The 24,235-nt window shown below is 56.6% G+C and overlaps 7 protein-coding genes across 7 annotated transcripts; 4 read left to right on the top strand and 3 right to left on the bottom strand.

Annotated features, from left to right (window-relative positions):
* Positions 1-1,461: 1,461 nt before the first annotated feature.
* WHR41_06061 (uncharacterized protein) lies at positions 1,462-3,649 on the top strand (the record flags this gene model as incomplete). The annotated part of the gene is made up of 2 exons (XM_069374666.1): positions 1,462-2,327; positions 2,390-3,649. The coding sequence occupies 2 exons, from the start codon at positions 1,462-1,464 to the stop codon at positions 3,150-3,152; spliced, it is 1,629 nt and encodes a 542-aa protein (XP_069228698.1). The 3' UTR covers positions 3,153-3,649.
* A 183-nt stretch (positions 3,650-3,832) lies between these two features.
* WHR41_06060 (uncharacterized protein) lies at positions 3,833-5,510 on the top strand (the record flags this gene model as incomplete). The annotated part of the gene is made up of 2 exons (XM_069374665.1): positions 3,833-4,916; positions 4,973-5,510. The coding sequence occupies exons 1-2, from the start codon at positions 4,141-4,143 to the stop codon at positions 5,508-5,510; spliced, it is 1,314 nt and encodes a 437-aa protein (XP_069228697.1). The 5' UTR covers positions 3,833-4,140.
* Positions 5,511-5,691: 181 nt separating this feature from the next.
* WHR41_06059 (uncharacterized protein) lies at positions 5,692-6,576 on the bottom strand (the record flags this gene model as incomplete). The annotated part of the gene is made up of 1 exon (XM_069374664.1): positions 5,692-6,576. One exon carries the CDS (start codon positions 6,574-6,576, stop codon positions 5,692-5,694), a length of 885 nt encoding a protein of 294 aa, XP_069228762.1.
* A 4,610-nt stretch (positions 6,577-11,186) lies between these two features.
* Positions 11,187-13,817, bottom strand: WHR41_06058 (uncharacterized protein). Its single transcript, XM_069374663.1, has 5 exons — positions 13,676-13,817; positions 13,501-13,563; positions 12,970-13,429; positions 11,554-12,917; positions 11,187-11,491 (listed from the first exon to the last, which is right to left on the bottom strand). The coding sequence occupies exons 1-5, from the start codon at positions 13,727-13,729 to the stop codon at positions 11,375-11,377; spliced, it is 2,058 nt and encodes a 685-aa protein (XP_069228763.1). The 5' UTR covers positions 13,730-13,817; the 3' UTR covers positions 11,187-11,374.
* A 1,434-nt stretch (positions 13,818-15,251) lies between these two features.
* WHR41_06057 (uncharacterized protein) lies at positions 15,252-16,853 on the bottom strand (the record flags this gene model as incomplete). The annotated part of the gene is made up of 1 exon (XM_069374662.1): positions 15,252-16,853. The coding sequence occupies one exon, from the start codon at positions 16,851-16,853 to the stop codon at positions 15,252-15,254; it is 1,602 nt and encodes a 533-aa protein (XP_069228764.1).
* A 949-nt stretch (positions 16,854-17,802) lies between these two features.
* On the top strand, positions 17,803-19,937 carry WHR41_06056 (uncharacterized protein; the record flags this gene model as incomplete). Its single annotated transcript, XM_069374661.1, has 6 exons — positions 17,803-18,109; positions 18,236-18,324; positions 18,385-18,395; positions 18,455-18,487; positions 18,553-19,320; positions 19,374-19,937. Exons 1-6 carry the CDS (start codon positions 17,838-17,840, stop codon positions 19,935-19,937), a joined length of 1,737 nt encoding a protein of 578 aa, XP_069228765.1. The 5' UTR covers positions 17,803-17,837.
* A 2,559-nt stretch (positions 19,938-22,496) lies between these two features.
* WHR41_06055 (uncharacterized protein) lies at positions 22,497-23,955 on the top strand. Its single transcript, XM_069374660.1, has 2 exons — positions 22,497-23,340; positions 23,408-23,955. The coding sequence occupies exons 1-2, from the start codon at positions 22,731-22,733 to the stop codon at positions 23,662-23,664; spliced, it is 867 nt and encodes a 288-aa protein (XP_069228766.1). The 5' UTR covers positions 22,497-22,730; the 3' UTR covers positions 23,665-23,955.
* Positions 23,956-24,235: the final 280 nt, after the last annotated feature.

Genomic DNA, 24,235 nt, shown 5'->3' with positions numbered 1-24,235 from the left:
CACGACTCACCGAGACTCCAAGGCGATGAGAGCCCAGTCAGTCTTGCTCTAATGCAAGGCAATTTGGTGTTACAGGACCCCAGGCGAGCTCCGACGGGCGAAGTTGCGGCCCCCTCAGCCGCAGCAAGCCACAGCATGCATACTCCGCCCTCACCTACGCGCTGTGCAAGAGGGCGGTGCTGGCTGAACGGGGGGCGGAGTACGTTGTTGCACTTGTCTCGCAGCACAATCGCCACACGAAAAGAGATATTTCATGGCTCAGCTTTCCCTTCGCGCCAGCCTCTGTAGTCGATAGCGCCATTTCGCCAGGCAGAAGGGCACTCCGCCCGCTTCCTTCACCGGTTGGTTATGCAGCTGAGGTGTTTTACACCGGCGGAGGCACGTACAATGAGCAGTGGGCGGTACATAGCACAGCCCTTGGGGGTCGTTCGCCCGGTCGCCCACCGCATCATCGAGCATTGAAGCCCGTATAATCTTCTGAATGCTGCGGTCGACCAACGTTCACACGCACCGTGACACTGCCCGGTATCCGCCGCCGAGTCAAGTCGTGTATGTTTAGTAACTTGGGACCCGTTCTCTCCCCCCAATGTCGTCTGGCGCTCTTTGTTTTACCTGAAGCCGTTGGAACTCAATCCTTTCGCCCTACTGCGATCCCCCACATCGTCCACGTCGTCCTCGTCATCATCGTCGTCGTCGTCGCCGCCCACGCCGAGGTCACCGTTGTATCTGACAGTTGATCGTTGAACTCTCCGTTCCGAAAGCGAGCAGACTTGCACGTCCTGGTTGACCAAGTGATAACACCATCGGCTTTGGCTTTTGCCGAGACCTGAACAAGAGGTGTGCCTGAGCCATCAGTCCAAAGCTTAGTCACAAGCAGAAGCTTGCGAACAGTCAGAGCTTTGAGTGAGAAGGAGTGAGGATAGGCACGCTAGAAGTGAGGGTGTTGGGGCTTGTAGCGAATTGAGGAGTGAAAGGTATACCGCACTTATTCCAGCAACATCAATCGCGACAAGACCCAGGACTGATCATCGCATAGGTCATTGCTGAACCAATCGATTGCTTTGTCAGTACTGGTATCGACAACACCGCGTCAAGACGGCCATTGACTGCAAAAACGACCTCATTCTCACCCTCAGCACCGCGTTTGCTTTCATCCGTCAGTACGTCAGACCGGTGAAGCAGCGTGCATTCATTGTCCTCTCGAGCGACCTCAACGCGCTTCAACCGCTTTTCACGCCTGCTCTGGTGAACAGTAACGCGTTTGCACTGCTCCCAAGCTTGGGCCGGGTGTCCTTTCGACGGTCACAAAGAACACAAAGGTCACCGCTCTCCGTTGGATGTTCAACAACCGCACACGACTGACTTTCGCGGTAAGTGTCTGATATTGACGAAAGGAGGATGGAAGAACATCAATCGCTAACTCATATCTCGCAGCAGCCTCGGCAGCCCCGGCCTCCCACGATGACGCGCAGCCGCGCCCCCTCCGCGCTCGCGGCCGCTGCGCCACACCTTCTTGCCACAGCGGTGGCTGGAGCTGACCAAACTCCTTGGCTGCCTCAGGAGCCGAATTTTCCGCTGGGCCCGGGCGCGGCCGCAGGTTACAACGCATACCAACCACAGGCAGCAGGTCGCCACTGGCACAATCCGAGTCACACCACGCGTCTGCCCGACCAATATTCGCAGCCGCAGTTCGCGCACGCCGGCGACAGCCTTGCGGTTCAGACTCATACTTTGCCACGCGCGACCCGTCAGCTGACCCCGACCATCACCTTCTCCGCCGACCCATATACTCCGGATTCGCAGGTGCAGCCTCAGGACTCTCATTGCAACTCTGCGACATCCATCTACGCGCCGTGGAGGAACAACTTCGGCGGCCTGGACGGCGTCTTTGAAGGCAGCAACTACGCGCTCCCCGTTACGCGCCGCCCTGTGCAAACTCCGCACGGTCGCAACATGGCCGACGTGATTCCCCCTCAAATGGCGACCGGCACCAACGGCCTGGCGTCGCCCACTAGCGACCATCAGCCAGCCATGAGCAGGCAGATCACGCCCTCCCACATACCTATGGGCGACACTTCTGTGCGCAAGCGCTCATTTTCCGAGATGTCCCAAGGCCCCCAGCAAATGCAAATGCCCGCCGGCGATCACCAGAGCCCGCACGAGTCGCCGTATGGCAACTCTCCCGGCAATGTCGATGATTCGCAAGGGCACAAGGTGCAGCGCATGATCAAGCGCGGCGAACCGCCTCAGGCTCACGATGGCAAATACTATTGCGACTTCGCACAGGAGTGTACCGGCTTGTATTTTGACCGCAAGTGCGAATGGAGGTATGTCGCATTCTTTGCCACATGACTTATTTCTCGGCCTTGATTGCTAACTTCTTCTGTAGCAAACACATGGACAAGCATGATCGGCCCTACAGGTGCCAGCAGCCGCAGTGCGCGAAACTCCAGGGTTTTACCTACTCCGGTGGCTTGCTTCGCCACGAGCGCGAAGTTCACAACAAGCACGGGGGCCCGAAGGACGCGCTCAGATGCAACGTTGCACACTGCAAGCGCTTCAACGGCAAAGGCTTTACGCGCAAAGAAAACCTCAATGAGCATCTTCGCCGCGTCCACGGCATCACCTCCGATGCCCCCTCGAATCCCACGAATCCCTCGAATCTTCGTCAAATTGCTGCCGATGCGGCCCCCGGCGCCGACATGATCGAGACCCCGGCTTCCCGCTTTTCAGAGACTGGCGAAATTGACGAACTTAACACTTCAACTCCCTACCCTGATCTCAACAAGCGCAGACGCCTTGACAACGGCGCAAGTCCGCGCAGCAGCGATGATCTCGAGCAGGAGCTGCAGCGCCTGAAGGCCGACAACCTTGAGAAAGACGAGCGGATCCGCAGGATGGAAGCTAACGACTCCGCTCGAGAGGCGCGAATGAAGTCCCTGGAAGATACGCTGTCGCAGCTCACGTCCCAGGGCCTCCAGAGAGTACCCGACCAAGCGCCCATGACGGGCCACATGGGCACCAACATGAACATGGGCAACATCGATCACACAATGGACAGCAACATCGACCAGAGCCTGGGCAACACCATGGGCGGCGCAATCGGCAGCTACCCGGAATTCAACGGGACCGTGGTGGAGAAGAATGACTGAGAGACCAAGTCCTCGCTCATGAATATGGCACAAATGGCGCAATGGCACGGCGATTAGAGCGGCTCACGATTACATGGGCGTATCGGTTCTGGATCACGGAGAGCCTGACGGCTATCTCTTCAACAGGATTCGCGACGAGATAGCGCGGGCGCGGCCGGCGTTGGGAGCCCTTTTTTCCTTACTCTTTGGCTCGCTTGAATACCCGAATGCATTTCCTTTTTGCGCCGTGGCAGGGGTCGGGTGCGCCGGTCGTCGCGAGATTGCTCTTCGCTGCTTCGCCGCTCTGCCAGGCCTCGCGGCCATGGCTCGGCGCCAGGAGCATGGCCGGTGGTCTCCTTCCAATTTCCTGCTTTTTGATTGAACTTTCGCTGCTCGAAATACCCCCAGCTCGCTCCAGGTTCGATACGAGGGGGCGGTGGGAGAATGCTTGTCTGGCTGACATCCGCCTTGCCATTAGCTATGAATCGTCAAGAAATCGATGCGCTTTGCTCCCTAAATTTTGGTCCTGTACTGATGAAGTGAGGTCTTTCCATGCCTGTTCTGGCGAATTAGTTGCACCTGAGGCATTCAGGTTTCCACACGACCAGGGCTTGAACTTTGTCCCGTCCGTGAAGCACCGTGCTTTCAGCCGCAACAGCGCCATGGCGAATGCTCCGCCTGCTCTGCCGGTCATCAATACTTGAGCAATGTCGCCAATTTAATGTCCAGCGCATCTTCTAGGTGGTGTGAGCCGCCTGCGCCCTCGTAGGTTCCGCCTCCGCGCCCCACAATGATCAGTGCCCATACAAGGCTCGCGGAGGCGCTACGCCAGACCGTAGCCCGGCCTCCTGCAGGAGCTGAAAATCAGCCACTTCACCAGATGCAGGATAGAGCTGTGCAGGCCACGCACGGCCGCCCGTCTTAGGACAAGGCATACTTCTAAGCTGATGTCGCCCGCCATGCGTGAGTCTCATCTCGTTATTCCGTCCCAAGCAGGACGCTAACAAGCATGTCGCTCTTCTGCGAGAACGGCCGCAACCTCGGCGAGTATCCGAACGGCGTCTTCGGAGAGCCGCGAGATGAGAAGACGACGCCTTTGATCCGCTGCTTGCAGTGGGGCGAGAAGGTGCCGGATGGCGAGAAGGATGTCTTGTTTCAGTGTGCGAAGGAACTCATCGACTCCGCCGTCCCTCGCCGCTTGAGAGTCGCCTTCCTGCCCAACTGCTGCATGTCGAGCAGTCCTGCGGACGTCAAGGAGCACAAAGAGCTGATCAGGCACTACTCGATCCCGTCCGAGGTTCTGGCCGAGCGCATGCGCAGCGTCAATCACGCTTTTGGGTCTTCGACGACGGCCAGCGGCGACGCGGAGATCGCGTGGTGCCACTTTCTCTGCAGGCGGATTGATGTTAGAGAGAACAAATTGCAGAACTTCGGCTACCTTCGCAATGATCAGGGGGGGCAGAATCAGGGCAAGGGCGCCCTGAGTTTGTGGATCATGTGCGATTTCTTCCTGCATGCTGCGAAGGACGGGACGGTTACGCTGCTTTGCTTTGGTGCGCCGGAGAGGATTGTGAAGAGGTTTGATGAGGCGCGGGTGAAGGACTCTTGGCTGGATGCGATCAAGGAGCCGTATCTGCTGTTCGGTATCGTCTTTGATGAGCTGCATGGCCTTTTTGATGGTTTGAGTGGGAACCTGGCTAGAGCCCTGCGCAGAGTCGAGGAGTCGGCTATCAACCAAGCAGGCGCGCCGCAGCTCAGTTTCAAAGACCTGCACGAGGTCCAAAAGTACGAGCGCCCATTTGATCCCTCTTGATCACTTTCCGCTGACAGATCTCAACCAGAAACTGCATCTTCATGATCGAAACCGCCGAAGCACTCATGTCCACCCTGGACGCCATCCTCGAAAGCCTCCGCGAAACCAACCCACCTCCCACCTCCCGCGCCACCACCCTCCGCGCTATCGCCTACCGCAAACGCACCTTCAAATCTACCCTTCTCAAAGTCTACGCGCTCGAGAAGCGCGCCCTCAGCAGCATCCAGGTCTATCAGGCGCTCGTGACGCAGGCCGACTCGCACGCGATGAAGTTCATCGCCGTGCTGACGCTCGTCTTCCTGCCCGTCACGGGCGTGAGCACGGTGTTCAGCAGTCCGTTTTTCGACGTGGATTTTGAGCTGGAGTCGACGCCGTTGAGGGTTGCGAGGTGTTTCTGGAAGTTCTGGGCGGTGGTCGCGCCGCTGACGTTGGGGTTGGGGTTGCTTTGTGTTTTTTGGTTTAGGTTCCCGAATTTCTTTGCGAGTGTTAGGCAGGGTTGGAGGGAGGTCAAGAGATGGGAGGGGTTGAAGGGGAGGAGGAAGAAGGGAAAGGGTGCGATTTGCTGATAGATATGATGACGCGGGCGTAAAACAGATTGGACAAGGTCTGCTAGGTCTCTAACTCGGATGATCTGCTCACTAAGATTTGCATATAACTCTTGCAATCTCATGTCTATATGTCAGTCGGATGACATCCCGACGAACGAACTCAGACATCCACGGACTCTGTAATTGGAACCCTGAAATGCTAGTCGACGGCAGCACCACCATGCACCTCCGCATGCCTATGGTGCTCCAGATGCCTCCTCACCTTCCGCCCAGCAGACACGCCATACACAGCATTCTCACACTGCCCACCGCCCTCACACTTTCTGTACATGCTCAGCGCGCCCGCCGCTCCACAAATCTCCCGCTCATCGCCCGAGCACGGCTCTCCACAAGCACCCAGCACACCCTCTTTCGGCGCCCGCTGTGCATCGCTATACTCGTCACCACAATAGCACTCTCTCGCGTACTCCAACCCCGCGAGCGCATGGCCTTTAGACTCGCAGAAGTCGACGCACGTCTTGACCGTCATGCTATCGGACGACGTGGAGGGCCCCGTCAGCGTGCGATCGAAGTAGTCGTCTGCGGCGCAGCCGGCGTAGGCCCAGTTGGAGGACGTCAGGTCGGTGAAGTAAGTTGCTTGCTTGCCAATGGTGGCATTGGCGGCGCAGGTGGTGGGTGGTCGGGCGTAGTCTGGGCCGTTCGTCGGCGTGTTACAGCCTGGGAGGGCGGAGAGGGTGCCGGTTGTGGCTTCGTTGATGGAGGGTGGGATGCGGCAGGCTTGTTGCTCGTCGGTGGTGAAGAGGTCGTCGGCGAAGACAGGGCAGTCTTCGAGGCGGCCGCTGTTGCTGAGGCACTCGTCGGTCGCTCGCTGCAGCGTGTCGATGTCCCAGCCGTTGATGAAGTCGCCGTGGAAGCCGTAGCCGGTTCCGTCGCCCTGTGCGAAGACGAATGGGTGGCCGGACCCGTGCCAGCGGTCTTTAAAGCCGTCGATCGAGTAGATTACCTCGTAGAAGATGGAGATCAGGTGTTTCGGGTGCGAGGTGGGACATGCGCCGTTATCGTACTGGCCGATTGGATATGCCATGTGCGACCTGTGATCCTGAGAGTCAAGGTTCTCACCATCCCAGCAGGAAGGGAAATAAATTTGCGCACGGAGTCCGTCGGGGCAGTTCTTGTCTGGAATCTCGTTATGCTGAGTCGACCCTCCTTCGTAATCTAGGCACACAAAGCTCACAGCATTACCAGGAGCCGCTTCTTCACCAGTATAGCTCCGCTGAAAAGGATCGCCAGAAAACATGCGAAAGTCCTTTGGGAAAGCTTGAAGTTTGTCGTTTTTGGGACCTGCCCGTTGCTGATAGTAAACGGTCATCCCGCCCGTTCTGCCATTTCCCTCACCAGCCTGTGGCACATCTTCAAACGTTCCATCCTCTGCTTGGAAGTAAAGCTTCGGTGTCCAGTACACTGACAAATCTGGTTTAATCGGGCATGATGAGCACGTGGAAGCTCTCATTTTGTCATAGGAAGTGGTAAAGCCAAATCCATTGCCGCCAGAGATGGTGTGGACGTGGCCGGAAACTTGGCCAGGAGATACAATGGGATCAACTCGTTCGAGTAGAAGTCTCCCACTGCAAGGCATGCGCCAAAAGGCGTCCACTGTTCCAACGACGGAGGCAAAAATGCCCAGAAAGATGCGGGAATACATCTTGCGATGGTTCAAATCACTGACTGGGAGGAAGCCTCGAAAGCGACCGATGAACGAATGTGATGAAATCCAACTCAGGGATCTCGATGCGTCCTGCGCTATTGAGACCTGGAGTCTTGAGGGAAACAGAGGATCTCAGAAAGCCCGAAAGGCCAAAGTACACCAGATATACCTACTTTTTCCCCTGGAGTCAATCGTGGCTCAAATAGTGAAGGCCATCCAGTTCACTCAATGCTGGCGCTGCATTAGTAAGGGCGGCAGAAGCAGGGATGACGCCCGAAGGGTGCACCTGCATGGTCTGGAATCATACATCAGCGTTTCAGGACGCTGCTTGATGCGAATCAGTCTCTTCTGTTCAGCCCTATCCGGGTAGCTGTCCTGTGTGGTCGCCTATTTGAGCCAGCTTGAAGCCAAACGCGGATTGAGATAGCATGGTATCGCTAAGCGAGTTTTCCCAAGGGATATCTGCTCGACCATATCTGCTCGACCATATCTGCCTCGTCATCCAGATGCAATCTGATCAGTGGCGTGTGCAGATGGCAGGTGTGCGCCGCGGACTATCGCAACGAGCAAAGATGGTAGGCCTGATTCAGCCCTTGTCCAAAGGGGAAATTAAGGTAATCGCATTGGCTGACTCTGTGACCAAAATCAGGTAGTAGAAAATAATGGCAACTTCGAAAGGGGAACCGTCCACTCGTGGTCTCCACATTCGACCCTCATGATGTGGACGCTCGGAGTATGGCACCTGTCGTTCGTCGAAGAAGCACCGCAGGGGCTCCTGTAATGACGGCTCGCTTGCCGCCACGCCTCGGGAAGCGAGCTGAAGGATCTCGAATGCTGCATCCGGCCTGCTTGCTGGCCTGATCGCGAAGACACCGATCGCAAGATAGCGGCAAGGCAGCTTTACGCTTATGAATGGCAACATGCTCCGGGTGGCACAAAATGTTTTGCGGCCTTCTGGCGCGCCTAGTAATTGCCGTGTTTCATTAATTGTCTGTTGGAGCGAGAAGTCCGCTTATTAGAAGTAATGATTGATTTGAGAGTCCTAAAAACAAAGGGCTTCAGATTTCAAACAAGCAGGCGGATTGGCTCGCTTGCTGAAACATGCCGAGGAACTCACAGCCGCCACCCTTTCCTCCCTCACAATGCTCTCTCCTCCCTTCAAGCACTCACTACTGAACCTCAGCAAAGATACCGCTGGCCAGTCACAGCAAGCTCTGTACTGTACCTCCATGATTCTGTCCCTATTTCTAAGTCATCGTTCATACTATCCAGAATCAACGTTGCGCGTCATCGCGAGCCATTGTGGCGGATCTACGCAGCACTGCTGTCGGCAGCCCATCGTGCCGCAACTGGCACCGCTTGACATTCAATCGTGGTTTTATTGCTACATGAGGTCAAAAGTTTCCGATAGGGACAATGCCTTGCTGTCCAGCGTCTGCGAAGTCGTCATAATGTGATATCAATGCAGCCATGCGTTTATAGGCTGTTGAGATGTCAGAAGTTAAGCGCCCAAGTTGGGTATCACGCAAGCGCTTCTATGCGTTACCGCTGGTATGAAACATCTATTCCTACCTGCCATCTGTCATTCTGGTTCGAATGTCTTGAGCACATGTTCATCTTGATTAACCTGTTGGGCTGTTCACGGCCCTACGGGCGCTCGTCATGCTCCTATCTCGTTTATCGGGCATAGTACTTTTTGTCCTGACTTGTTGCAACGCCGAAAAAGGATACACCTCTCAAGCCGCGAAGACAGATGGTATAGCCAAACCCAACGTATCTGTGACCGACAAGACTGGTCTGCCAACAGCTCAAATCACACGCGTGCCATCCCGGGAAAACACATTATTAATTCACACAAATGGCAAGGTATTCTACAACAACGCCTCATTCACTACAGAATGTGGCTACAACGATACCAGGTGCGCCAGCATTTGCTCATGGCACCACGACGCATGCTCTCGAACATGGGCGGCTTGGACACGTACCGGGCTGAAAAGGTCCATGAACTCCGACGCCTTCAAGACTGAGACACAGTCATTCCATGAGATAACTCAGAGCCTGAAGGTTGTCAGCGGATACACGTATGCGATGGGTCCAGAAATCACAACCAAGTCCGGGACTAAGACCATTAGTTTTTGGGCGCCGCAACTTGAAATCGTCTCCACCCTGGTTCCGAAACCATCTTGCATCACGCCCAGCTTCACATGCTCACAGCGGTCTTGGTGCAACAAAAATGCTTGCACCGTCCAAGGTGGCACGGTAGAGCTCTTATTCTGGCCGTCGACATCTGCGAACTCCAGCTTTGGGCATGACAGAGGCACGTCGACTGCCGGCGGAGCAGTCACCGCCGTTTACAAGAACGCCACTTTGACGTCTCCTTCGATATACTTGGAGTACAAGACTGCATACGCGCTTGATGGCTGCTCAAAGACTGTCGGCAACACTTATCCGGGAGCAATATTGGCCCTTGATCCCGACGACCTGTTCAGCATCAACGCCCGCAACGATTACTTCATCGTCACGACAACCATCAAAGATGAGCTGGTTACTACGTCTTTCTATGAATCGCAGAAGCTCAACTATGACCACCTCACAGGTCTACCACCTGGACCGGCGTACCAAGCAATGCCGGTCTGTGTTGCTTCGGGATGCCGAATCATCACGCCCTCTCGTTTCCACCCGCAACTGGTTGTGCCAACACATATTCGCGAGATGGATCCCGCCTGGGCGACTTGTGATCTTGACTGGCGCGGCTCTTGGGATCCTCCAATCGCTTTGTCGGAAGCGGAATCAATCGCTGTGCCTACAACTGCTGTGGCACCGACCCATACCGAGCTCGCTTCTCCCAAATCCACCATTGAAAGCCCGGCGAAGGTGACAGCATCCACAAAAACGGCAGGGTCAGCGCTTTCCGGTTCCTCTGGGACATCGTCGCCAGGAAGTCAGCAGTCAACTGAATCAGAAAGCACTGGAAGAATGTTCACGTACTCACCTGAAACTCCGCCTTACGCCACAGCCCGACCAAGTGAACACACGGATACATCAACTGCCTCTTTGGTCCAAGTAACCACAATCGTCCAAGTTGACCCTCAGCCAGGTGCGAGCCAAGAAGAACATGGGCCGGACTCACCAGCGCTTCCAGACCCTGGGCAATTTCGCGATGGCAACGAGGGCAAAGGCAACGAAAATCACCATGAATCAGATCAACCATCAGCAACACATGGCAGCCCGTCGAGCGAAGCGACAACAGCGCCTCAACCCCAATTCTTCTACGACAGCCAGACCACCGCCCCGCCCACCCTCCTCCCAAACAGCGACCCAATAACCCTCAACAGCACAATCTACACCGCCACATTATCCAGCAACCTCCTGATCATCAGCGCTATCCCACCATCCCACAGCCCAACAAACGCCTACGAAGTCCTCAGCGCAGCCCTGAGCTCCCCAACACCGACCCTCATCACTCTAACAGCCGACAGCTCCAGTCCAATAGTAGTGATCGGATCGCAGACAATCCACCTTGGCTCAAGCGCACAAACCACGAGTTCGCAGCAAGATGAGACTTCGACGCCGGGGAACAGGACTGTAACCTCGACGGTCACCCGGCTGCAGAGCTTGCCGAGCGTGGAAGCAGGAGGTGTGCTTCCGTCTGTTACGAGCGAGAGCAGTGAGCTGGGGAATGAGGGCGGAGGGGAGGGTGAGAGTAGTGGGGCGGACGATGAGTCTGGTGCTGGGAGGGTGGAAGGAAAGCTGGTTTCGGTTGTGTTTTGGGCGTGTGTGTTAGGGCTGGGAATTTGGTTGGGCTAGGCGCTGCGTTTTGTATGCTCAGTGAGTTGGGATTGAACATCTGGTGCATGTCAGCTTTTTCGGGGCAAGGGAAACATCATTCACATGTAGGATGAGCATGGAATATGGGTGACAAGTAAACAAGACAAGAGCAGACACATTCTCAACAAGGCGGAGACCTCACAATCGAGATACGGACAGGCTTGTTTGTAGAAAAAAAGTGAAACGTCATATTCCCATATAGCCGGACGGTCTATCTACCATGTGTGAATTAGGCCTCCAGACCATTATCTTCGTGTCCGAAGACTTTTTCTTCTTTTGTATTCGTTTTTTTCATAACAGGGAAGTTTCCTCGTCGTCGCACGGTCGTTAGCACATCGCCTCCACGAGCTTAGATGAGCTGCTGGAAAGCGCGGTTGACCGGGGAGCGGAGGGGCTTGACGTCCTTCCAGAAATCGACGGTGGCAGCGGCGCGCTTGGAGATGCCCTCGGGGGTGAACTCGAATTTCTGTGGAAGGCATTATTAGCATACAATATAAATGGATAATTAGAAGGCGATGGGTAACGTACCTCGTAAACCTTCTTGTAGGGGCCAGAGGCACCGAAGCGGTTGAGACCGAACTGCTCGTGAGAGTACTTCTCCCAGCCGAGAGTGGACATGACCTCAACGGACATGGCGGGGATGCCGTCGGGGATGACGGAAAGCTTGTAGTCCTTGGGCTGGGCGTCGAAGACCTCAGTGCAGGGCATGGAGACGACGCGGGCCTTGAGGTTGCTCTTCTCCTTGAGGGTCTTGACAGCCTCAAGACAGATGGAGACCTCGGAACCGGTGGAGACGAGGGTGACGTCGGCCTCCTTGTCCTCGAGCGCGACGTAACCACCCTTGATGGCCTTCTCGATGGTGGAGCCCTCGAGCTGGGGAAGGTTCTGGCGGGTGAGGGCGAGGATGGAGGGAGTGTGCTGGGAGGTGAGGGCGACGTAGTAAGCGGCGGAGCACTCGTTGCCGTCGGCCGGGCGCCAGACCATCATGTTGGGCAGGGCACGGAAGTGAGCGAGGGTCTCGATCGGCTGGTGGGTAGGGCCGTCCTCACCCAGACCGATGGAGTCGTGGGTAGCGACGTAGATGACGCGCTGCTGAGAGAGGGAGGAGAGACGGACAGCACCGGCGGCGTAGGAGACGAAGTTAAGGAAGGTGCCACCAGCGGGGATGAGGGTACCGTAGGCGGAGAGACCGTTCATGATGGCGGCCATGGCGTGCTCACGCACACCGTAGCGCATGTAGCGGCCAGACCACTCACCAATACCGGTGCTGGGGGGCTGGAAGTCGACGGCGGCCTTCCAGCGGGTGTTATTGGAGCCAGTCAGATCGGCAGAGCCGGAGACGAGCTCAGGGATGACGTCGTAGATCTTCTCAAGGACGGTCTCGGAGAGCTTACGGGAAGCAATGGCGGCATCGTCGACCTTGTAGGTCGGGAGCTTCTCCTGCCAGCCGTCGGGAAGCTTGCCAGTCAGGCGACGCTTGAGGTCAGCGCCCTCAGCCTTGTACTCAGCGGAGTACTTCTCGAGGAGCTGGTTCCACTCCTGCTCAGCGGCAGCACCCTCGTCGGCGTGCTTGTGGTACATGTCGTAGACCTCCTGGGGGACGACGAAGCTCTTGGACGGGTCGAAGCCGAACTTCTCCTTGACCTGCTTGCAGTCGTCCTCCTTGAGAGGGTTACCGTGGACACCACCGGTGCCCTGGAGCTTGGAGCCGAAACCAATGGTGGTGGTGAGCCTGATCATGGAGGGCTTGTCCTTGACGGCCTGGCACTCCTTGATAGCCTTCTCAATGCCCTCGAGGTCGTTGTCACCGTCCTTGACCCACACGACGTGCCAGCCGTAGGCCTCGAAGCGCTTGCTGACGTCCTCAGTGAAGGCGCACTTGGTGTCACCGTCTAAAGAATATTAGCTGTGTCCCTTCTATTTCTATTCCAAAATCTTTCTTACCAATGGAGATGTGGTTGTCATCGTAGAAGGTGATCAGGTTGCCGAGCTGAAGGTGACCGGCAGTGGAGGCAGCCTCGGAGGCAATGCCCTCCATGGCGCAGCCATCACCGAAGAAGCAGTAAGTGTAGTTGTTGACGAGCTCGTAGCCTGGCTTGTTGAAGGTAGCGGCGGTCTGGCGCTCAGCCATGGCGAGACCGACGGCGTTGGCGAAACCCTGGCCGAGAGGGCCCGTGGTGACCTCAATGCCCTCAGTGTCGTGAGACTCAGGGTGACCGGGGGTGATGGAGTCGACCTGACGGAAGTTCTTCAGGTCGTCGATGGAGAGCTTGTAGCCGAAGAGGTGCAGCAGAGAGTACTGGAGCACGCAGCCGTGGCCGTTGGAAAGAACGAAGCGGTCACGGTTGAGCCACTTGGGGTTCTTGGGGTTGAACTTCATGAACTTGTTGAAGAGGACGTGGGACTGCGGGCAGGATGTGTGGTTAGCGACTGGGAGCTGATGGGAAGCTTGCGGTGAGGGCGGGGGGGACTCACGACCGGGGCCATACCCATGGGCGCACCGGGGTGGCCAGAGTTGGCAGCGAAGGTGGCATCCACCTGTAAATCATGTCAGTCAGTGATACTGTCGTGCTGGAGGAGCTTGACCGCAGCCATTGCGGTGCAGTGACGCGGTGCTGCCCCTCCATTGAGCTCGTCCCAACAAACGTACCGCAAGAGTGCGGATGGTGTTGATAGCCAGCTGGTCAGTCTTGTCGTAGCCCATCTTTGCGGTAGTGTCAGATGGATCTGCAGTGTAGCGTGGGAAAGAAGGTGTGAGATGTGGATGAGGGCGGGCAGTAAAAGAGAGCGGAGGGCAAGGTGGCGTGTCGTCGGTGGGTGGGTGAAAAATGACGATGATGGTGGGGCAATGTTTGGACGAGGGGCGAGTAGGGGCTCGCGGGCGCAGTTGCTAGTCGGCCCTGCACGCTGGCGCTGGGCCCGCCGCGATCAGCGCGATGATTCGATCCGCCTTCGGCCTTCGCGTGGCAGTCCGTCGAGCGAGGCGTGTGAGGCCTGGCAACGGCAGGCCGGGCAGGCTGGCGAGGCTGGCACAGACGGCGGGAGGGCTGTTTGCGCAGACGCCGGCACTCCGCGGCTTTTGCCTGTATCGCGGATATGGAACTGTTGTTGAAGGGGACTCGCTCAACGCTTCGTCCGTCGGTGTCTGGGCGGCTAAAGTCACATCAATCGCCCTCCACGTCTTGCTTGGTCCTACGAACTGCCGTACTGTGCAAACGGAACTAAGCTTGTTTTTCGTATGACTGTTTATCTATCTAATGCTACGACTGTCGGTCTGTGTTTGTTCCAAACAACCGCCGGATAGCGTGTGTCAGTCAGCTACGAAGAAGGGCCTTGGACGGGTGCTAGCAACCTTGTGCTGCCCCCCGGCGGGGCCAGCTGCTTTCATAATGACATGGCAACTTGCGGCGGCTGCAGCTCGGTGTCTCTCTAATCGCTGACACAGCCATGAAAACATCCTGTACTGTAAGCGGCATGCTGCGGAAGCCAAGCCGGTCAGCTTCACAAACATCATGATAATACATGTACCTTGGAGCCGGAAAACCGTCTGGTATCCCTCTCGGCATTGGTCACATTTTGTTCCGGAGGTTCGGCAATCCAAAGAAGCAACTTGCACGCCTTGAGCTCAGATGGAGCAACGACCCTGTGATGCCAAGTTGACATCCTCCTAGAACTGAGGGTGACTCTCAACCTTCTACGGCGGCATGGCAAACGCCACGACAAAAAGCATGGTCACAGAATTTCACGATGCTTCATGTAATGGTCACACGTGGGCTGCCTTTTCCACCGACATCCGCGGCGACAGGCGGAAAAATACAACCGGGCGCAAGTCCGCCGATAAGAAGCTGATTACGCTTTGGCATCAATTTTGGATGTAGCCGGCGCCGCAAGGCAAAACGACCCGAAGTGGAGCGAGCATTCCGGATAATACCTCTGAAATGAAAATATCGCCCACATAAAATATATCGTGTCGTCGACAGGAACCCCTGCTTCGCTGCGATTGCTGGAGTGTTCCATGTGCTTCACGATGTCCGGCCATTGGAAATTAATCTCAGCTGCCCGTGGTTTTACGGATCTCGTCGACACGATCGAAATCAAATGAATGAATACTTCAAAGTGGCAATCTTGTATTCACACCTATGTCCAAAATACGTAGGTCATACCCATTGAGCTTGAAGGCTCAACGGCATCAGAACCCAATTCTTCCTTATCCCAACCACCACCCATCACCGTCCAAACTTCCTCAGTTCCAACCACCTCAGACCAGGAAACACAATCCCCGCCCAAGCAAACCCAACGTAGTTGCCCATGTCTCCACCATACTCTCCCACCAGCGCCGCCAGCGGACCAATATACCAAACCTGCGCCATGCACAGAATCGAGCCCGCCCAACCGACGAGGAACGCAACCAGTGCCGCAAGACCAACAGGCAGCTTGCGCGCGTCGTCCCACGCATCCCAATTCCAGCCCAGTCCGCGCCACTTGCGGAAAAGCAGGTGCTCTTCCAGCAGAATCGCGATCCAGATCGACACCCAGTATCCCATAAGCGCGAGGAAGTTCGTAAAGATCGTCGCGAGGTTCGCGCGCCCAGCAATCGCGCAGACGGTGAAAATCACCACGCCGACGGAGTTCCACACGACGCGCGGGATCTTCTCGAAATTCGTCCCCAGCGTCTGGAAGTCGACGCCCGACGCGTAGACGGGCAGGATGATGTTGCCGACGAGGCCGAGGGCCACGATCACGCCGCAGAAAGACCCGAAGGCGCCCAGCGGCGCGAAGCCCTCGACGATCAGCGCGCCCTGCGAGACGGTGTACGCGTCGCTCCAGGCGGTGTTGCGCGCGATGCCGGAGCCGAGGCCGATGCCGACTATGAAGGCGTAGGTGAAGGAGGCGGCGAGGCCGAGGGCGGTGACGAAGAAGACTTTGCGGCGCGGCGCGTATTCGGGGTAGTAGACGAAGAGGTCGGCGGCGCCGCCGCTGTACGTGATGGCGGCGGCTAGGCAGAGGCTGAAGAAGCTGAGGCGGTTGCCTTTGATTGTGAGGGGTGCTTCGCCTTCGGATGGGTTGGAGGTCAGGTCGAAGGAGGGGCCGGCGACGCCGGCTAGGATGGAGACCACGATGATTTGGGGAACCCAGGCGTATCGCTCGTACAGGTGGAAGACGCTGTAGCCGAAGGTCGTGATGACCCAGGTGATTACGGCGACCACGATGATGCCCACGACGACGCTCAAGTTGCCGCTGCCGCTGACAGCGCTGATCATCTGTCCGGCGATCACAGCATCGAGGAGAGAGTATCCAAGAAGAACGATGATGTTCAAGATCACGATGATCTTCGCAGGGTACCATCCCATCGAGTAGCGGGCGAAAACCATGGTCCTGTTACCAGACCTTGGTCCGAACGTAGCGACGTACGCGACTGGGAGGATGCCTACAATCATACCGAACACCGCGCACAAGCTCGCCTCAGTGAAGCCGAGATGGTACACGGCGGGACCCAGCATACCAAGAGTGATATTGTTGGCGGCCAAGTTGACACTGAACCACAGGATACCGATCTGGCCAAAGCCCAGTTGAGTAAGGCTGTGGCGGTCTTCCGGCATGACTCTTTGGATTCCTCGCGCTTCCATATTGTAGCGAATTAAGGTCTTCTCGAAAGACTTCATGTATCGCATTGGTCCACGGCCAGCAGTTGCTTCGGCATCCGTAGAATCCGTCTGCGCAGCGACAGACGTTTGGGGCGCAAGGTTTGGCCCGATCTTTTCAACATCTTGCATTCTCTGGCGTTGCGACACACCGGCCGCTTCATCCATTGTTCCGCGCTCTTCCATGGTGTCCTAAAGAAGTCAGTTTCTCACACCTCACTCTCAGATTGTCTCAAAAGCATGATCCTTTCGCTGGCTTTACCCAGAGCAAGTTCAAGGCCGTATGATCTCAGCCCGACGAATGCTGCGGTCCGGACAGAGCGTCCATACCTTTCGGTATGCGTAATGCGCTCGTGTCACGGGCCGCAGCTAAGCGTCGAGCACCGGCTCATGCTGTTTACGGGCGATACCTTGATCTTGGACTCCAGATGCGGCTTTGCTACTAGAATGCATTGTGGTAGGGCGTGGCGTACAGTCGTTCGAAAGCTGTTTCAGACAGTGGATGCGCCTGTGAAGATGGTTAGTGCTACCAAACATTGAGAGCGACATCGGCGAGAAGCGTCGCAAACGTCGAAGTCAATTCCTGAGGATAGTGAGAACCTGCCTGATGAACGAGAGACCTCGAGAGTCAACTTAGCAGAAAGAACAGCTGCGGTAGCGATGACAGAAAGCTCCTAAAGGAAAAAGATGGCTCAAAGGAAAAGATAAGAGCGAGCCGTCCCAAGAATTGGCTTGTCCATGGTTCGGGCTAACGACAGACCCCGGTGGGCTGGCTTCCTGTAGCGGCTTGGTGGGGCACCGCATGTCGTTCTTCAGGTTCTTCGCAACGCATTTCCTCTGTTCGGTGCCAACGAAAACTTAGATCAACGCAGACGGTTGCTCGTTGCTGCAATCGACGGCTGCAGAAGGCTGTGGATTCGTCATTTGGACAGAAATTGTCCATGTGCCTTGTCTTACGGCAACGGAGGCATTCTCATTCTTTCTGAGAGCGACTTGGCAAAGGCGGCAGGCTCCGTCTTGATCCCCATCTGGTTTAGGTGGTATTAGAGCCGCCAATTATCGCCGTTACAAGCTGTTTTTCAGTCGTTCACGGCCGTCTTACGACCAATTGATATCGGCCAGAGCGTGTCCAAACGTTGTGCGCTGTACTGGCTACCTGTCCAAGCAACAATGCCTCGTACAGGGGACGTCTACACTCACAGCCAGTTTGAGACACTTGACACTCACCAGAGCGGCGACCCAGAGATTCCGACGATTCGTTGCTTGCACTGCAAGACCTGGACCGTCAGTACCGTCAGCCTAGGCCGTAAGAAGACCCATCTCACGACATGCCCGGCGTACCTCGAATGGAGAGAAGCAGGCAATGGGCAAGAAATGGGCCCAGTGAACCCATACAACCAGAGAGTCCCACGCCCTTCCTTTCACGGGACGACCAGCGAAGAGTAAGCGTGAAATCAGCCCTTTCCTCTTTCGGCTCAAAACCCACGTCTGGCTTCGCGCCAGAGCGTTCGCGTCTGCTTTTCACTACAACGCCGAGTACCGCGTGCATGCTGACTTTCCTTTCTCAGCCAACGGCAACAAAATAGCGACCAAGCCAGTCCACCTGCCGCAGCAGGTGCAGAGACTAGCTGCTCGGTACTACAGCAGAAAAGACCAGGTACTTCCTCTCCGGCGCTTTGGCTTGGCGCTCTATGTAATTAAATCTAACCTCATGCAGATCTCCAAAGGGTAGATTGATGCACCGGCCGAAGAACTAGCATGATGACGAAACTGACGGCCATTGATAGGAGTTTGAGGACTCGTTCGACGACGAGCGAAGGGTACCTTGATCCTTCATTTGCAGATAGTCATCACTTCTCGCGACAGCACTAATGCTGTCATGTAGTGCACACGCAGTCGCTGCAGGCATTGCGGCTTCAAGCGAGCAAAAAACACTACTCGTCAAATTGAGCATCTGCTCAGGTGTCCGACCTACCTTGCAGAGAAGGAAAGGCGGACAGTAGCCGGGGAGAAAAGCCCCGAACCAGAAAAGATGCCGCCTCAGAGAAAGAGTGGCAGCATTCTACGCGGCAACGTCGCGAATCCGCATCTGAGCGCCGCTCCGCGACCTCATGCGAATCCCACTCCTCCCCTTGCTGCCAAAGGCTACTCCTATCCGGGTGTGCCTGTGACGCCTAATCGCCAACCCATGGCGCCACCGCCTCCACCCGGACCAACGCCGTCTCTTGTCAATCATCTCTTGAGCCGCGATTCGGGATCTCTCGATTCGGCCACTCAACTTCCTTTCCTCTCTCACGCAGGCTGTGGTACTCTGTCCGCACACGCGCTATGCCAATGGCTGTCACAGGACGCCCACATCTCACGTGCCTTTGTGACTTTCATCGGACGTCTACTCGGCAAGATGCGGCTCCCGGATACCGCAATCACGATGGATAACACAATATTCCGTACCATGGACCTCCTAATCAGCACGCTGAACAACGTTCGCCGTGAAATGAATTTCTTCGACAACACCGCCAGCAAGTATGGTTTGCAGATCGATTCAGAAGACATGAAGCCCGCAACGAAAGGTTTCATCGATCTGTTTGCCAGCACCTCAAGCTCTGGCGCATCTTTGCTGGAAGGCCTGGTTTTGCTTTGGGCTACTGAACATGTATGTCTATGACCAAGTTCTCATGGTGTCCTTATTCTAACATATGATCCTAGTGCTATCGAAAGTCGTGGCACTACGCCAGCACCTTCACCTCCAACAATACCTCTGGGTCAAACTACTCGCTCCCTTCGTTCATGACTGGACAGTCCAACAATAATGGTAACCCTTTCGGCCCGGACTCAACCAGCAATGAAGCTCACATCAACGCCCTTCATCAGGCTTTGATCCCTAATTGGACGTCACCGGCCTTCAGCAAATTCGTCGACGCTTGCAGGTCGATCGTCGACGAGGTAGCTAACGGCATGACACAAGGAAACGGTCGCCAGGAACTGCAGCGCTGCGAGGCGACTTTCGCACAAGCCCTCTGGCTATGGAAGGGTCTCTGGCCAGAAGTCAATGGCATGGGAGAGTCTGATGAGGTTGGCGCGGCGCGCATGCCATCTGGCAACGGCGCCCCTCCTGCTACACCCGGCGCTGCGGCTCCTGCTAATGTCGCGCGCTCATCTGGCACCCAGACAAACAACACGCACGAAGACCCTATCGAGATACAGGACGATGATTCAGCGGAACCAAGTGCTGGTCCGGAAGGCGTCAACGGGACTGACACACCGATTTGAGATTGTCGTCCAACAGTGCATTCTTGAGAGATTTCGATTTCGGCCCTTCCATGTCTTCTTTGGCATTGATTTCTTGGCCGGATACCACACTGGACATGCTTTGTTCAAGACTGAATATCGTCGAATAGAACGGCTTCCATGATGACCATGGAAGATATGCCGTTTCTCCCTGGCAGCGCATATGACGTCCGTGCAAACTCCGCAAGAGCAACAAAGAACATCCACCTCAATCTCACGATGCGCACCCGCCAGACATCACAGCTTCGAACAAAGGGACTTGTGCTCCATGCTCGATCCGGACGACAAAGGATGTCTGGGAACTACACAAACCCACGCGCACGACGTCTACAGCACATTACATGCGCGAAATCACGTCACCCCAGAACCCACCAAGCACCCAACCCAATCCGAAAATCATGGATTTCCACACCCACCTACCCACCCAAGACCACGAATACTCAACCGTCATCCGCATCACGAAATCCCACCCCTTTCCCCCAACCCACACGCTCATCCCCGCCACCGACCCCGCCCACACCCGCCACTTCGCCCGCACCGCCACCCTCGCCCGCGGCCACGTCCTCTACGACGTCTGGGACGGCACGCCCTGGCAGACGCAGCACGCCGGCTACCTCGTCCCCTCGCCCATCGCTGCCGAAGCGCACAGGCTCGCCACGACTCACCCCAAGCAGGACTGGGCGGCTTTGGACCCGGGGCTCGCGGAGAGGTATGCTGAGGCTTGGGTTACGGTGACGGGCGCGTGGCCGGGGATGCCGGTGTGGGGTGCCAGGAGGGTCGTGGAGGTTCTGGTCGGGTTGGAGCTGGGGTGTGGGAGGGAGGTGGTGGAGCGGGCTGTTGTGCGGTTTGCGAGGAGGTGTTGGACGGGGTATTGGGCGAGGCTGGAGGGGAGGGGGGAGGAGGGGGTGTTGCCTTGGGTTGATAGGGAGGTTTGCGAGGAGGTTAGGGAGAAGTTGAGGGAGGTGCTAATCGGTTGGATGAGGGACGATGTGAAGGAGAAGGATGTTAGGGGTGTGTTTGGGAGGTGTGGGTTGTTGGATAAGTGGGAGATGGACGACGCGGTTGTGAAGCAGACACATAGGTTTTGCTGAAGGGGGAGAAGTTGCGGCGTGATTCGACGGTGATGCCAAGCTTTCGCTGTTCTCGGTTGGGAAGGTGGTGGTAGAATTGAGCGGCGGTAAAGGACGCACGACGCGTCGCAAATGTAACGCGTCCCGTGCCTGCACCACCGACATGTCACATTTTGGCACGAGCGCGAGGCACAAGCTTCCGGATAAAGACGGTCGAACGTGAGACGAGCAGAATGGCGATTTCTCCAGGTGTTCACGCCACCTGGGAGCTGTCAGACGTGTCAACAGGACCCATTTGGCTTTGTTAGTCAGACACGATTGTGTGATGGGTTCAAGGATCCAATCAATCAGAGATGTTGGCCAACCCATCTGTAACATTCTTGAGGTTCATTGTAGGCCTCGTCAAGCCAGCTGAGCGACCTGATAGATCAGAACGCGGGTGCAGTCGATGAGCAGGCGTACAAAAGTGAGACATCCACACCTATGGTTGACCCAATAGAAGCCGACATACAACACTTCGTTCTTGAAGCGTTCACCATCCACAATCTATTGCATGCACAAATCCACTCAATCTTGCCCACCCTCAACAAGACACAAAGAAACCATCGCGTGCAACGTTACACAGCATCATCCGGCCATCACGGTCTCCCGAAGATGGGACGACGTCGGCAGACGCAGCAAGCAAGCCCTTCCCCCGCCAGCCGTCCGTCTGGTTGAACAACCTCTCGCACGACTCGCTGCTTATCTGACGCGACAGCACCGGCTCGGCTGCAGACGGGGAGGCCTTCTGGAACGCTTTCGAGACTCGTAGCTCGTGCGGCTGACGGGCGGGTGCATGCGTTGAGGGTGGAGTGCAGGCTGCGTCTGCGTTTCTTCTGCCGCTCTGCTGGTGTGACGTGGGAAGACGTTCGATGGACCTGAAGCTTGCTACCAAGGACCTACTACTTACTACCTTAGGGAGCTCGGAGCTCGCTTCCAAGCGGCCAGGGCTGCGTGAAGAGTCAGGCCAGACCAGGCGTGTGTGCTTGGTGCGTGTGCCCCGCAACGCGAATCTCTCGCTTTGCCGCTGAGTGATTTGCCAGCCAATACGCGCGGACACGTGTGGAGCGTGTAGACCGCCACTCGTGGTGGGAGGGAGCTACTTGGGGGCTTTGTTATTATTGCGTGACGGCGTGGAGGGTGCGAGGTGGGATGGGATGGGATGGGAGGGGGTAGATGATGGTGGGATCAATGTGTGTGGTTGGTTTATTGCCGGGTATGGTATGGACAGCGTTGTGGTGTGTCACCTTGCTAGACGTATACAATGAACATGTCGTATATGCGTGATCATTTGTCGCACAGTCAAGTAATCACAGCCCAAAACAACAATGTGAGCGGTCCCTGGGAGCGGCCCTTGGTCGGTGTTCGTCAATCAGTCCCTCCCGGCCCTGCGCCCCGCACTCCCACCATCGCCGCCCGCCGCCCGCCCTGCTGTGATATCTGTGCAGCAACAAACCCAACCAGACCCAACCATCGCCAGACTCCACGCACAAACCTGCCGTGTCGCCCGCCGCTCGCCTGCACCTCCCCCCAGCATCTCGCTCCAGCTCCCCTCTCGGCCCTGTCACCGCTTACCTCACTCTTGCACCCGCCGACGCAGCCATCCGCCCACCAAAAAATTTCCCATCCCACCCCAGGAAAAAACCCCTCCCCTCCTTCTCCCAATATGAGCGCCGCCCCCGTCTCGCACGCTCAGCACCCTCCTCACGGCCACCCGGACAACACCTCCGCCAGCACTCAGGCCGTCGACAAGCCCTCCACTGCCTCCCACCCGCCCGCCGAGAAGCCCGACCCGACCACCAGCACCGCCAGCAATGGCGCCCAAGGAGGACTCGCCGCCGCCTATGCCTCCGGTCCCGCCGAACTCTCCCGTCTTAAAGTAAACCTGCGCGGAGCTCTGCGCCAGTTCCCCGACTTCCCCTCGCCGGGCATCCTCTTCGAGGACATCATGCCCATCTTCGCCAACCACAAGACCTTCACGGACCTCGTGCGCGCCCTGGAGCTGCAGGTCGCGGCCGCCTTCGACACCACTGTCGGCGAGAAGAGCGACATCGACGTCGTCGTCGGCCTTGAGAGCCGCGGCTTCCTCTTCGGTCCTACTCTCGCTCTGCGCCTGGGCGCCGGCTTCGTCCCCGTCCGCAAGCAGGGCAAGCTCCCTGGCAAGTGTGTCACCGAGGGCTACCAGAAGGAGTACGGCACCGACCACTTCCAGGTGCAGGAGGACGCGATCAAGCCGGGCCAGAAGGTCATCATCGTGGACGACATTATCGCGACTGGTAAGCTCTCCCGTCAACCCTGCTGCACTCCCAGTGAACACCTCCGCTGACCATATCTCTCTCCCAGGTGGATCCGCCGCCGCCGCCGGTTCCCTCGTCCGCAAGCTGGCTGGTGACCTGAAGGGCTTCCTCTTCATGATGGAGCTCGACTTCCTCCAGGGCCGCGCCAAGCTCGACGCCCCGGTCCACACCCTCCTGTCCAGCCAGGAGGAGAGCCTCGAGGCTTCCAAGGAGAAGCTGCCTCTGGGCCAGACTAAGGAGAGCGCCAGCGACGTCAAGCCCGTCGCTGATGCGGGTGGTGCTCAGGCTGAGCAGAAGCCTTGAAGTGGAAAATCGTTATACGAGAAGAATTGTTGAGAAGTCTCCCGGAGGAGATGCATAGTGGGATTGAGGATACGAAGAACATGCGTCAATGTCGCATATGGACTGCAAGGGTGCGGACTTGCCCAGGGCGTCAGTGGATTAGGTCGGAGAGTATGGGGAATTCTTTGACGAGAGGATGTGCATACGCGGCGCTTATGAACATAACAACCACAAAACATCGATGGCACATACCATAGAGCGGAGAAGCATTGGATAGCTTTTTCATGATACCCAACGGGCCATTACACGTTAGCCTCTCCTCGAGCGTGTCTCTGTTTTTCAAAAACTTGTCTTGTCGATCATTGCAGGGACAATGAGACTCGCATCCTTAACTTGGTCGACGGAAGCTACATCGACTTGCGGTGTATAGCAAAGGGTATGGACGGTTTTATTTACCGCATCAACAACCGGCTGACAGGTTGGCAACCCAAAGCGAACGACCCCTCATTTTGAACTCTGGCCTGATTGGCACGCACGAGGTGAGATTCTCCAGCAAGGTAAGGTAACCTTTCGCAAATATATGAATTGAAAT

This window comes from Cladosporium halotolerans (genome assembly GCF_011745625.1).
Source record: "Cladosporium halotolerans strain TM138-S3 chromosome Unknown Sca18, whole genome shotgun sequence".
In the NCBI taxonomy this organism is placed as follows: domain Eukaryota; kingdom Fungi; phylum Ascomycota; class Dothideomycetes; order Cladosporiales; family Cladosporiaceae; genus Cladosporium; species Cladosporium halotolerans.
Note: the sequence above shows the minus strand (reverse complement) of the source record. Positions and strands in the feature narration are given on the sequence as shown.

What these genes read in the sequence shown, in the direction of transcription:
- WHR41_06058 (XM_069374663.1), bottom strand. Translation starts at nt 13,729, where the DNA reads ATGGGCTACGACAAGACTGACCAGCTGGCTATCAACACCATCCGCACT. An exon ending in TGACAACCACATCTCCATTG is followed by an intron (nt 12,918 to 12,969) that starts GTAAGAAAGATT and finishes AATATTCTTTAG; the next exon opens with ACGGTGACACCAAGTGCGCC. An exon ending in CCTACAAGAAGGTTTACGAG is followed by an intron (nt 11,492 to 11,553) that starts GTACGTTACCCA and finishes TGCCTTCCACAG; the next exon opens with AAATTCGAGTTCACCCCCGA.
- WHR41_06055 (XM_069374660.1), top strand. Translation starts at nt 22,731, where the DNA reads ATGAGCGCCGCCCCCGTCTCGCACGCTCAGCACCCTCCTCACGGCCAC. An exon ending in GGACGACATTATCGCGACTG is followed by an intron (nt 23,341 to 23,407) that starts GTAAGCTCTCCC and finishes TCTCTCTCCCAG; the next exon opens with GTGGATCCGCCGCCGCCGCC.